Source organism: Panulirus ornatus, chromosome 10 (genome assembly GCF_036320965.1).
Source record: "Panulirus ornatus isolate Po-2019 chromosome 10, ASM3632096v1, whole genome shotgun sequence".
Classification (NCBI taxonomy): domain Eukaryota; kingdom Metazoa; phylum Arthropoda; class Malacostraca; order Decapoda; family Palinuridae; genus Panulirus; species Panulirus ornatus.
The window spans coordinates 17,085,895-17,100,129 of record NC_092233.1 but is presented as its reverse complement, the minus strand read 5'-3'; the positions used below and the strand labels follow the sequence as shown (position 1 = coordinate 17,100,129).

At 50.0% G+C, this 14,235-nt stretch overlaps 1 protein-coding gene across 5 annotated transcripts in view; it reads right to left on the bottom strand.

The window, feature by feature from the left end:
• The window catches only part of fray (oxidative stress responsive kinase frayed), a 293,998-nt gene that overhangs the window by 163,860 nt on the left and 115,903 nt on the right, over window positions 1–14,235 (bottom strand). The window contains exon 1 of one of the 5 annotated variants that reach the window (XM_071665565.1): window positions 11,172–12,856. The exons of the other annotated variants lie outside the window; for them this stretch is intronic. Coding sequence (XP_071521666.1) covers window positions 11,172–11,287 — 116 coding nt within the window. The 5' untranslated portion in view covers window positions 11,288–12,856. Of the gene's footprint in view, window positions 1–11,171; window positions 12,857–14,235 lie in introns of those variants that run through there. 5 annotated transcript variants of the gene reach the window in all.

Genomic DNA, 14,235 nt, shown 5'->3' with positions numbered 1-14,235 from the left:
AATGTGTGGTGTGAGGTGGTTTGATCGAGTGAGTAACGTAAGGGTAAGAGAGATGTGTGGAAATAAAAAGAGCGTGGTTGAGAGAGCAGAAGAGGGTGTTTTGAAGTGGTTTGGGCACATGGAGAGGATGAGTGAGGAAAGATTGACCAAGAGGATATATGTGTCGGAGGTGGAGGGAGCAAGGAGAAGAGGGAGACCAAATTGGAGGTGGAAAGATGGAGTGAAAAAGATTTTGTGTGATCGGGGCCTGAACATGCAGGAGGGTGAAAGGAGGGCAAGGAATAGAGTGAATTGGAGCGATGTGGTATACCGGGGTTGACGTGCTGTCAGTGGATTGAATCAAGGCATGTGAAGCGTCTGGGGTAAGCTATGGAAAGCTGTGTAGGTATGTATATTTGCGTGTGTGGACGTATGTATATACATGTGTATTGGGGGGGTTGGCCCATTTCTTTCGTCTGTTTCCTTGCGCTACCTCGCAAGCGCGGGAGACAGCGACAAAGTATAAAAAAAAAAAAAAAATATATATATATATATATATATATATATATATATATATATATATATATATATATATATATATATATATATATCCCTGGGGATAGGGGAGAAAGAATACTTCCCACGTATTCCCTGCGTGTCGTAGAAGGCGACTAAAAGGGGAGGGAGCGGGGGGCTGGAAATCCTCCCCTCTTGTTTTTTTTTTTTTTTTCCCAAAGAAGGAACAGAGAAGGGGGCCAGGTGAGGATATTCCCTCAAAGGCCCAGTCCTCTGTTCTTGACGCCACCTCGATGACGCGGGAAATGGCGAATAGTATGAAAGAAATATATATATATATATATATATATATATATATATATATATATATATATATATATATATATATATATATATATAGATACATATGTATTGACACATTAGTTAATAAGATGTAAATACCAGATAGAAAAATATATAGTGTTCAGCCACCAGTGTACCCTCAGGTCCAGCGTGTGTCGGGTTACCCAGGTCCTCTGTGATACATGTAGCCATCGTCTTTGATGCCAGCGGCGGTCATCAACAGTTGATGATGCCAGCGGTGGTCATCAACAGTTGATGATGCCAGCGGTGGTCATCAACAGTTGATGATGCCAGCGGTGGTCATCAACAGTTGTTGATGCCAGCCCTGGTCATCAACAGCTGATGATGCCAGCGGTGGTCATCAACAGTTGATGATGCCAGCGGCGGTCATCAACAGTTGATGATGCCAGCGGCGGTCATCAACTGTTGATGATGCCACACACACACACACACACACACACACACACACACACACACACAGGGGAGACCCTATGAAATATTCTTGATCTTATCTTCCCCAACAGTCTAATATGGACTCTGGTCCTCGTATTTACCTGAGGGGCCACCAAGTCTAGCCCCTGTGGGGACGCCCACAGGTCACCACCACCCAGGGTGAAGACAAAACAAGATAAGAGTTCGTAAATCGTCATTGAAACGACGATCAAAAATCACTTCTCTTGACGACTCTACCTCAGCGCAGCGTCATCAGACATGGCAACACTGTCCCGTGACCTGTCGCGTGGTGGACCTGGGCCAGGACGGAAGACGCCGGGGAAGGTCACCTCCACGCCGCCGCCCGATGTCCCAGTTGATCATTCATGCACAGGCAGGACGGCGCGGGAGGCCAGAACCGACCAGGCATCTAGATTTCTGGGTTATACCAGGGTCAATATTTGGGGTCAACACCAGGGTCAACGTGTTGGTCAACAACAGGGTCAATATGGGGGTCAACATGTAGGTCAACATTGTGGTCAATATATTGGTCAACACCAGGGTCAACATGTAAATCAACATCAGGGTCAACATGTAGGTCAACACCAGGGTCAACATGCTGGTCAACACCAGGGTCAACATGTTGGTCAACACCGAGGGTCACCATGTAGGTCAACACTAGGGTCAATATGTTGGTCAACAACAGGGTCAACATGTAGGTCAACACCAGGGTCAACATGTGGGTCAACACCAGGGTCAACATGTAGGTCAACACCAGGGTTAACATGTAGGTCAACACCAGGGTCAACATGTAGGTCAACACCAGGGTCAATATGTAGGTCAACACCAGAGTCAACATGTAGGTCAACACCAGGGTTAACATATAGGTCAACATCAGGGTCAACATGTAGGTCAACACCAGGGTTAACATGTAGGTCAACACCAGGGTCAACATGTAGGTCAACATCAGGGTCAACATGTAGGTCAACACCAGGGTCAACATGTAGGTCAACACCAGGGTTAACATGTAGGTCAGCACCAAGGTCAACATGTAGGTCACACTAGGGTCAATATGTTGGTCAACCCCAGGGTCAACACCAGGGTCAACATGTAGGTCAACACCAGGGTCAACATGTAAGTCAACACCAAGGTCAACACTAGGGTCAATATGTTGGTCAACACCAGGCTCAACATGTGGGTCAACACCAGGGTCAACATGTAGGTCAACACCAGGGTTAACATGTGGGTCAACACCAGGGTCAACATGTAGGTCAACACCAGGGTCAACATGTAGGTCAACACCAGGGTCAACATGTAGGTCAACACCAGGGTTAACATGTAGGTCAACACCAGGGTCAATATGTAGGTCAACACCAGAGTCAACATGTAGGTCAACACCAGGGTTAACATGTAGGTCAACACCAGGTCAACATATAGGTCAACACCAGTTCAACATATTGGTCAACATGCAGGTCAACACCAGGGTTAATATGTAAGGTCAACACCAGGGTCAATATGTAGGTCAACACCAGGACAACATGTAGGTCAACACCAGGGTCAACATGTTAGTCAACATCAGGGTCAATATGCTGGTTAATACCAGGGTCAACATGTAGGTCAACACCAGGGTCAACATACAGGTCAACACCAGGGTCAACATGTTGGTCAACATTTATATAAACGGTCAACATTTAGATAAACATCAGGGTCAATACCATGGTCAACACCAGTCTACATGTAGTTCAACACCCGGGTCTACACGTAGGTCAACACCAGGGTCATTATTTGGTGTCAATATAATCACGAATTGGGTCAACGCCTGGGTCAGCACCAGGGTCATTTCTTGGCTCAGTACTATGGTATCAGTTGGGTCAACACCTGGATAAACACAAAGGTCATCACGGGTCAACATCAAGGTCATCAATTGGGTTAACACCAGGGTTATCACTTGGGTCATCATTTAGGTTAACACCAGGGTTATCACTTGGGTCAACACTAGAGTCAACAATGGGGCACCAGGGTAAACATCGCGGTAATCACTTGCACCAAACCAGGGTTATCACTTAGGGTCAACTTTAGGGTCATTACTTTAGTCAACACAGGGGTTATAACTATGGTCAACACCAGGGTCATCACTCTGGTCAACAATTTGGTCAGCACTTGGGTTAGGATTTGGGTCAGAGCTCAGATCAACTTGTAGGTCAATACCTAGCTTGACATCGGGGTCAATACCAAAGTTAGAACTAGGGTCAACACCGGGTTCAATACCAGAGTTAGAACTGTGATCAACACGGGGCTCAATACCAGTGTTAGAATTGGGGTCAACACCGAGGTCAATACGAGAGGTAGAACTGGGGTCAACATCGGGTTCAAAACCAAAGTTAGAAATGGGGTCAACACTGGGGTCAATATCAGAGTTAAAATTGGGGTCAACACCGGGATCAATATCAGAGTTAGAACTGAGGTCAACATCGGAGTCAATACCAGAGTTAGAACTGGCGACAAAACTGGGTCAATACCAGAGCTAGAACTAGGGTCAACACCGGGGTCAATGCTAGAGTAGAACTGGGGTCAACACTGGGGTTAAACGAGAGTTAGAACTAGGGTCAACACCGGGGTTAATACCAGATCTAGAACTTAGGTCAATACTAAAAATAGAACTGGGATCAACATGGAGATCAATACTAGTTAGAACTGGGGTCATTACTAAAGGTAGAGCTGGGGACAACACCAGGGCCAAACCAGAGTTAGAACTGGGGTCGACATCAATAATAGTTAGAACTGAGGTTAATACTAAAGGAATTATTGGGGGTCAATAAGAGGATCAATACTAGAGATAAAACCGGGGTCAACACTATAGCTAGAACTGGGGTCAATACCGGGTTCAATACCAGAGATAAACTGGGGTCAACACCAGGGGCATTACCAGAGCTAGAACTGGGGTCAACATCGGGTTCAATATCAGAGATAAAACCGGGGTCAATACCAGAGCTAGAACTGGGGTCAACACTGGGTTCAATACCAGAGATAAGTGGGGTCAACACCGCGATCAATACCAGAACTAGAACTGGGGTCAACACCCGGGTCAATACAAGTGTCAATACCAGAGTCAACACTAAGGTTAACATCTGGGTCAAAATGTCCATCACCATCTAGATCATTGAGTAGACTAACATCGAATTCAACAATTGGGTCAATACTGGATCAACACACAGGGCAGTATCTAGATTAACACTGGGGTTAACATGTGGATCAACACTGGGGTCAATACCTTGGTGTCGCCACCTGGATCAATACTGAGTTAACGTTTGATCAACACTGGCGTCAACATATGCGTTCATACTGTTCACACCAGGGTGAACACTAGGGTCAACACTTGGGTCAACTCTGAGGGCAACATTTGGGTCAAAATTGTGACCAACATTGCGTTCAAAACCTGGGTCAACATATGGGTCACCACAAGGGTAAACACTGTAGTCAATACTTGAGTAAACAATGAGATCAACACTGGGGTCAACACTGAGGGCAACACCTGGGCCAACACTAGGGTCAACACCAGGGTTACCATGTGGGTCAAAATTAGGGTCGACACCAGGGTACACACCGAAGTCAACACCTAGGTCAACACTGGGGTCGACACAGGTCAGTACATGGGTCTACATAGGTCAACACAGAGGTTAACACTTGGGTCAACAAGGTAAACACTGGGATCAATACAAATTATCTCAGGTGAACACTAGGGTCAACACAGGTAAACACTGGGGTCAACGCCTGGGTCACCACAGGTCAATACAGTTCAACACAGATAAACACTGGGGTCAATACAGGTGAACACTGGGGTCAACACAGGTCAACACCTGGGTCAACAATGGTCAACTCCCAGGTCAACACAGGTATCAAGACAATCGAGAGGTCTCTCCAACACCACAGCTGAGGTGGCTGCTGGTGGGGGATCTCTCCTCACCATCTATAACTCCCCCACAAAACCATACACTTACGTATTCTAAACCTAAGAAAAGAAAAACAAAAACGCATCACATCATAACATTTCAAACACTCATCACAACGTGAAAAGAATAATAATACATTCTCTTTATTTCAGGCATCTATGGAGTTTAGCAGCCAGAGTGAGGGAGAGGAAAATTAAAATCAAAGTAGGAAAACTCTGTTCCCGCGACCCCTACAGAGAGCAGCTGCGAGAGAGGTGAGGTGAGGAGTGAGCATTACCCACCCACACCCCCAGCTGCCCCTGGCCACGGGGCTGGTACAAGGGCGGTGGCTTACAGGTTACCCGGGTTAGCGTATGATTTCTCATTCCTTTTCCCTGTATGCCGCAGATCTGACGTCTCCGGGAACTTGACGCCTTGAAGACGTCACGTCCACAAGTTCTACGGCGATATATCGAATGGGATGACCTCCCTGCAGCAGACGATGACCTCCCTGCGGCAGACGATGACCTACCGTGCGTGCGCACGTTCTCCTGGTCCCTCCAGCAGGAGGAGGCACCACGTCCGGCTTCACTTCGGGAAAGAACAGCAGGTGATCAAGGTCATGACGCCGGGTCGGGAACTCCCGTGTGGCTGCTGCTGCTGCCATGTTCCTAGTATTCTTCAAGGCAACACCCACACCCAAATCTTGGTATGGGATCACACTTTTACCTTGCTGCCTACCACCCACCAACCGCCCATACTGACTCGCCACCCACCGCCTGCTCTGCCACCCATGCTGAGTTACCACCCACCTTCTGCTCTACCGCCCATCTGCCATCCATATTGAGTTCCCGCACACCGCCCGCTGCTGGTGCTCAACAACAAACATCCCGGTCCACAGGTCGGTTCACATGACTACTATCGGTGGACGCAAGCAACCCTCCCTGCTTCCCACAGCGCCCTTGTCCTCCAGTGACCGGGTGCACCACATGCTGTCGGAGTCCTGTCCAGTCCTACGGGTGGAGGGATAAGGTCGCTTGACCATCCATACCCCTCAACATCTGACCACAACGACTGAGAAAAACTGTGTAAATCAAGAGTGTGGCGACCATCTTGCTTCCTGCTGTCAGGGTGGGTGGAGGGAGGAGGCCGGTGGCTTCAGGGTGAAGGGTGTGGTCTGGTGTCAATTGGGCGGCTAGTGGCGTCAGGGTGAAGGGCGGAACCCAGAGACCTGCAGCCCACAACCCCACACCCGAGGCTTCACATCTGCCTTAACCCGTATTAGATTCTTTTTCTTTTATACTGGAAGTTCCAGCCATGGAGAGAGGGGTACATCGCGACCCAGCCTTAACTGAAGTAGATAAATGTTTAATGAGGAGAAATATGCAGAGAAAAGAAAATGGAGCTTAAGAATTTTCTAGGAAGTGGTTGAGCTCCATTTCAAAAGGGACACGTCATAGCTGTTGGGAAAGACATGATGCCGACGAGAGTTCCAAAGCTTCGAAGTGTATGGAAAGAAACTTATCATAAGGGCTCATCCTTGAGCTGCCAAGCGCCACACAGTAATCATGTGATAAAGAAGTTTGATGAATATTACATGGTCCAGCTAATAGCAAGGGCACACAAGCAGCCAGCTCTCGGGAGCAAGAAACAAAGTAATACCCACAGAAGTGGGGAAAGTGAACCAACATTACGGCGCGGAGCAAGTGGGTCGAGTTCTGAGGTTAGATTTTAAGTTGTCAAGTTGGACGGCGTTAGCCTCGAGTCTGTCTGATAAGAATTTAAAGTTAGTATCACCTTGGGAGCAGTTCTATATATAATGACGGATCAGTCCTCTGTATAAACGGAGCAACTGCTCAGAAGAGGAGAATTCACGGTGTCTGGCCAGGACACCCCGTCTCTTTGAGTAAGACAGATATCTGTGTAACGTGAGGTTTCTCAAACAGGTTAGACGTTACCATGATCCCCCCAGCATATTAATCACGATGGATGGTGCAGTGAAAGATTCACCAAGAGCTGGGAAAGCTGTGAAGGGTTTCAGAAAGAGGGATGGCAAGATATCGGGTTCTGGAGACGTTAAACTTAAAAAGATTTCGTCTATCCAACGGGGATAGCCTGTCCGAGACGAGACGCAGACCTGAAGGAAGTGGAGGAATGTAATGTTGAGTGGTCAGCGCAGAGGAGCGTCTTCGGTTACCTGATGCAGAGAGGAAATCGTAGACTGAACGAAGGAAGATTGTAGGGGACAGGAGAGGACCCTGGCGGATACCAGAGCTGAGAGAGAAAGTGGGAGAGGTTGAGCCGTCGACAGTTACGGAGGCGACTGTGTCCTCCGCTTAACAACCCTGACTTGTTACCTCACAGGTTCACACCACTGTTTGTTGTCGTGTTGCGCCCACCGACATGAACTGGTTCTCGGTACCCCATAGGTCGTCACAAACCCCCCCCACCCTCCCTCTTTCCCAGTACGACCTCAGCTGTGAGGAAACGGTTCCCGGTACCCCATGAGTCGGTATCCCCCATTATCCCCCCCCAACATCCCTGAGACACACCTTCTGTGGTACCGCAACTGTGACCATCTGAAGGACACGAGTTGAGGTATGCCAGTGAGGTACACGAGTAGGGTACGAGAGAGGTACATGAGGTACGCCAGTGAGGTGCACGAGAGGGGTACACCAGTGAGGTATACCACCGCTGTCTGGTTCTACGCGGCGACGTAACATTTCTGTGTGATGTTACTTAACCCTGCGTCCGTGACTAACCTCCAGTACGTGCCCGGCAGTTCCACCAACATTTGTGCTTGCCTCTCAGCGACACCCGAGGGAGGGTGGTGGCACTGCTCACCCCACACCCTGGGCATGACAGTCACAACTCACCCTCCCACCAAAGACACCGCATCATGTGGCATCCTTCGCCAGTGAAAAGTACTGACCTTACGTAGACGAGAGGAGGAAGTGCCGCAACTCACTGTACGAGAGGGGGGAAAAAACACGTCCTCACCCTTGAACCACACCGACCTGGCAATCAAATCTACGACGCGTATCGTAGCGACAGGATGGTATGTCCACTGGTAACAAAGTGGACAGCCTATATGATTAGCTAACATACATGATCAGTTAGTACACAGCTCCACACGATCAATCAGTACACAGCTCCACACGATCAGTCAGTACACAGCTCCACAAGATCAGTCAGTACACAGTTCCACTCGATCAGTAAGTACACAGCTCCACACGATCAGTCAGTACACAGCTCCACACGATCAGTCAGTACACAGCTCCACACGATCAGTCAGTACACAGCCCCACACGATCAGTCAGTACACAGCTCCACACGATCAGTCAGCACACAGCTCCACAAGATCAGTCAGTACACAGTTCCACTCGATCAGTCAGTACACAGCCCACACGATCAGTCAGTACACAGCTCCACAAGATCAGTTAGTACACAGCTCCACAAGATCAGTCAGTACACAGCTCCAAACGATCAGTCAGTACACAGCCCACACGATCAGTCAGCACACAGCTCCACACGATCAGTCAGAACACAGCTCTACACGATCAGTCAGTACACAGCCCCACACGATCAGTCAGTACACAGCCCCACACGATCAGTCAGTACACAGTCCCACACGATCAGTTAGTACACAGCTCCACACGATCAGTCAGTACACAGCTCCACAAGATCAGTCAGTACACAGGCCCACAAGATCAGTCAGTACACAGCTCCACACGATCAGTCAGTACACAGCTCCACACGATCAGTCAGTACACAGCCCCACACGATCAGTCAGTACACAGCCCCACACGATCAGTCAGTACACAGCCCCACACGATCAGTCAGTACACAGCCCCACACGATCAGTCAGTACACAGCTCCACAAGATCAGTCAGTACACAGCCCCACACGATCAGTCAGTACACAGCCCCACGCGATCAGTCAGTACAAAGCTCCACAAGATCAGTCAGTACACAGCCCCACACGATCAGTCAGTACACAGCTCCACACGATCAATCAGTACACAGCCCCACACGATCAGTCAGTGCACAGCTCCACACGATCAGTCAGTACACAGCCCCACACGATCAGTAAGTACACAGCCCCACACGATCAGTCAGTACACAGCTCCACACGATCAGCCAGAACACAGCTCCACAAGATCAGCCAGTACACAGCTCCACACGATCAGTCAGTACACAGCCCCACACGATCTGTCAGTACACAACCCCACATGATCTGTCAGTACACAGCCCCACACGATCTGTCAGTACACAGCCCCACACGATCTGTCAGTACACAGCCCCACACGATCAGTCGGTACACAGCTCCACACGATCAGTCAGTACACAGCCCCACACGATCTGTCAGTACACAGCCCCCACGATCTGTCAGTACACAACCCCACACGATGTCAGTACACAGCCCCACACGATCAGTCGGTACACAGCTCCACACGATCAGTCAGTACACAGCTCCACACGATCAGTCAGTACACAGCTCCACACGATCAGTCAGTACACAGCCCCACACGATCAGTCAGTACACAGCTCCACAAGATCAGTCAGTACACAGCCCCACACGATCAGTCAGTACACAGCCCCACACGATCAGTCAGTATACAGCCCCACACGATCAGTCAGTACACAGCTCCACACGATCAGTCTGTGTTTTATGCTCAATCCAATGGGTATGAAGAACTAACATCGCCGAGGGCAGATCCTGGCCACACGTCGAACATACATAACACGATGGCAACTCCTCACCTTACAGCATAACAAAGGAAAACTACTAACTGGCAACTCCCGCCACAGTCGCCGACCCCACATGGCAGCTTCAAATTTTGAACTATTTAAGAATTTCAATTTTTTTTATTTTTTTTTTTTTTTACTTTGGATAATCAATATCTTAAGATTTTGATGACTTGATTTTTATCGAGAATTTATATACTCCAGAGTTTTTTTTTATATATATATATTAGCTGAGACGGCACGGGCAACTTTGGCCCTAATCAAGGCCATCCCATTAACGCAATATATATATATATATATATATATATATATATATATATATATATATATATATATATATATATATATTATCCCTGGGGATAGGGGATTAAGAATACTTCCCACGTATTCCCTGCGTGTCGTAGGAGGCGACTAAAAGGGGGGGGAGCGGGGGGCTGGAAATCCTCCCCTCTCGTTTTTTTTTTTTTAATTTTCCAAAAGAAGGAACAGAGTGGGGCCAGGTGAGGATATTCCAAAAAAGGCCCAGTCCTCTGTTCTTAACGCTACCTCGCTAACGCGGGAAATGGCGAATAGTTTAAAAGAAAAGAAAGAAATATATATATATATATATATATATATATATATATATATATATATATATATATATATATATATATATATATATATATACACTAGCCTGAGCCAGGTACCTATTTTATCGACCAAACCCTAGGGGTGGATGAACAGCTGGGTTGACCGTGGACCGACTACTTCGACCAGGATCCGAACCTATGCGCCCGACCCCGGGCGGACCGGCCAGTGGTCAGTGGCCGAGGGTCTGCAACGCTCACCGCCACACCACGGGAGGCCATCTTAGGTGATGAAATACTGGCTAACCTAATCATGTAATGACCCATTTCGTTAGTATGAATCACCATCACCTCCCCCCCCCCCCTCTCACAGTTGTAACAACCCGCCCACTTCGTTAATAAGCAACCAGTACCATCATCAGCCTTTGACAACCCGCCGACTTCGTTAATAAGCAACTATCACCATCACCAGCCCTTGACAACCCGCCCACTTCGTTAATAAGCAACCACCACCAGCCTTTGACAACCCGCCCACTTCGTTAGTAAGGTGTCACCCGGCCCCTGACAACCCGCCCACTTCGTTACTAAGGTGTCACCCGGCCCCTGACAACCCGCCCACTTCGTTACTAAGGTGCCAACCGGCCCAGGGTACTCACAGATCCTTGATGAAGTGGTAGTTCTTCTTGGGTTTGCGGAGGGTTTCGAACATGTTAATCATCTCGGGCAGGATGTGGCTCCCTCTGCGTTGCCTCTCACTCACAAGGTAATCCATCTCCAGCACTCACTAGGCCAGGCTTCACCGTGGGGTGGGTCACACACACACACACACACTGAGAGGCTTCACCACCACGTCAGGGGAGGTCACACAAGGAAGGGGTGTCACCATGTGGGGGGGTCACACATAGTAGGCTTCACCATGTGACGGGGGGGTCACACATAGTAGGCTTCACCACGTGACGGGGGTCACAAACACTTGGGGAGGCTTCACCACGTGACGGGGGTCACAAACACTTGGGGAGGCTTCACCACGTGACGGGGGTCACAAACACTTGGGGAGGCTTCACCACGTGACGGGGGTCACAAACACTTGGGGAGGCTTCACCACGTGACGGGGGTCACAAACACTTGGGGAGGCTTCACCACGTGACGGGGGTCACACATTACAGAAGGCTTCACCACGTGAGGAGGTTACATACTACAGGTTTCATCACGTAAGGGGGTCACACACTAGGGGAGGCTTCATTACGTGAGAGGGGGGGTCACACCCTAGGAGGTTTCACTATGTGAAGGGGTCACACACTTTCACCACGTGAAGGGTCACACACACTAAGCTTCACCACGTGAAGGGGTCACACACTATGATCCAGCACGTGGCGGGTCAGACTAAATTCCAGCACGTGAAGGGTCATTTTAAGCTTCAGCACGTGAGAGGTCGCACTAGCTTCGGCACTTAGGGGGTCACACACTAAGTTGCAGCACGTGGGGGGAGGTCACACCATAATATTCTAGCACCTGGTTAGACACACTTAAGCACTGTGGGAGGTCACACTTAAGGATTTTCAAGCACCTGAGGGGAGGGGCACACACTAGAGTGCTCCAACACGTGGAGGAGGTCACACACTAGGCTGTCCCAGCACGTGGGGGAGGTCACACACTAGGCTGTCCCAGCACGTGGGGGAGGTCACACACTAGGCTGTCCCAGCACGTGGGGGAGGTCAAACACTAAGCTGTTCCAACACGTGGAGGAGGTCACACACTAAGCTGTTCCAACACGTGGGGGGAGGTCACACACTAAGCTGTTCCAACACGTGGAGGAGGTCACACACTAGGGTGTCCCAGCACGTGGGGGAGGCCACACATTAGACTGTCCCAGCACGTGGAGGAGGTCACACACAAGGCTGTCCCAGCACGTGGGGGAGGTCACACACTGAGCCTATCAGAGTCAAGCCTCTTCATTCAGCGCCAGTGAAGGAAGGCTGTACTCCCGGTGGTCTTCATTCATCAGAGGCATTTCCTAGGCGGCGCGGGACACAGAGGGCTGCCAGTGCACGGGGCAGGGAGCATGGCTCAGCTGAGGCTGGCTGCCCAGTGTATGGGGCCAGGAAAGAGACGCTGGCCACAAGGCCACACACACAGCACGGGCCACACGCTGGACACTGTGACAGTAGCGGGCCACGCGCCGGCCGTCCTCTCCCGGGCCAGCTCTAGCGGGTGAGTGGCGGGGGACGCGTCTGCTGGAGGCCGCTGTCCGGGCGCTCCTGGTGCGAGGTCCTCACTGGCGGCCGGCCAGCGTCCTCTTCCAGCCGCCTCACAACCTGCCCCGAGCCTTCCCCCTCACCCTGCCGGCCTGCCTGGCCTGCCTCCCACGACCTAGCCTGCCCTCTGTGTTCCCCACCCCAGCCTGCCTTGTGTGTTCCTCACCCCGGCCCGCCACCCACGACCCAGCCTGCCTTGTGTGTTCCCCACCCCAGCCTGCCTCCCACGACCCAGCCTGCCTTGTGTGTTCCTCACCCCAGCCCGCCACCCACGTCCCAGCCTGCCTTGTGTGTTCCCCACCCCAGCCTGCCTCCCACGACCCAGCTTGCCTTGTGTGTTCCTCACCCCAGCCCGCCACCCACGACCAGGCCTGCTCTCTGTGCTCCCAACCCACCGTACTCTCCACAACCCAGCCTGCCTACCCAAGACCGAACCTTCCTTATGCTCCCCACCCTAGCCTACCTCATATGACCCAGCCCACAGATATCCCCCGCCTCTCCTACAGTTCTCCCGACTCCACAGATCAAAACACTACCGCGTTCTGAACCCACGATACAAGTCTGTGTCCTCCTCTCTCTTCGTCTACTAACGCAACCCTCCCACATAACACCACCGGGAGACGTTCCAATCCTCCCACACACACACAGATAGCAAGGAGTTGACATCCCTCACGTTTTCTAATGCTTGAGAAACTGAAGTAAATCATCGATTACCCTATGCACGCTCCGAGCCATCAGGTCAGAACAAACCCACCCCTCCCATCGCAATGGAGCCGCCCTTAATACCCCCGCCCCCTCACACACACACACACACACACACACACACACACACACACACACTGTACAGAACAATGTAAGTCCGCCTCTAAAATTCTCGGAGTTGTAATCCAAGGCTGAAGATTATTGCTCTGGTGTTTTCCCATTACACACAAGACTGACTCTTCCTTACACGGAATACTGCTCTGTCATCTGAGGCGCGCCCCTCGCTCTGGGTACTTATTTCCAAAGAGTCCAAAGGCAGGATCCTGGTCGCTTTTCCTCTTCTATGGCTAAATACTTCGCCTTCGCCTCCGTCGTTAGCTGGGACATAGGCAATGCTCGGCAAGCGGAAGCATCAGGTAATTACCTGGCGACTCGAAAGTCCATTGTTGTGTTGTCTGTTTCTTCGCCTATACCGCTAAGCTTTAGGGATCTTTACTTTCTTGACTCTCCACATTCGCAAGCACGACAATCATTTCTTTTTTTTAAAGAATATAAACCCCCTCCCTAACTCCCCCTAACCTTTGAAAAAACGGTACAATTACTCTCTTTTCCCCTCTCTATCACTTTCTTTTTATTGTCTCTCTTATTCTTCACTCAAGGCCAGGCCTTGATGACGACTTCTATCCGTAATTGGATTCAACAGAAAAGAAAAAAAAAAAACAAAGTATACATAGAGCTGATCATACCCTGTGAACGGCTGTAC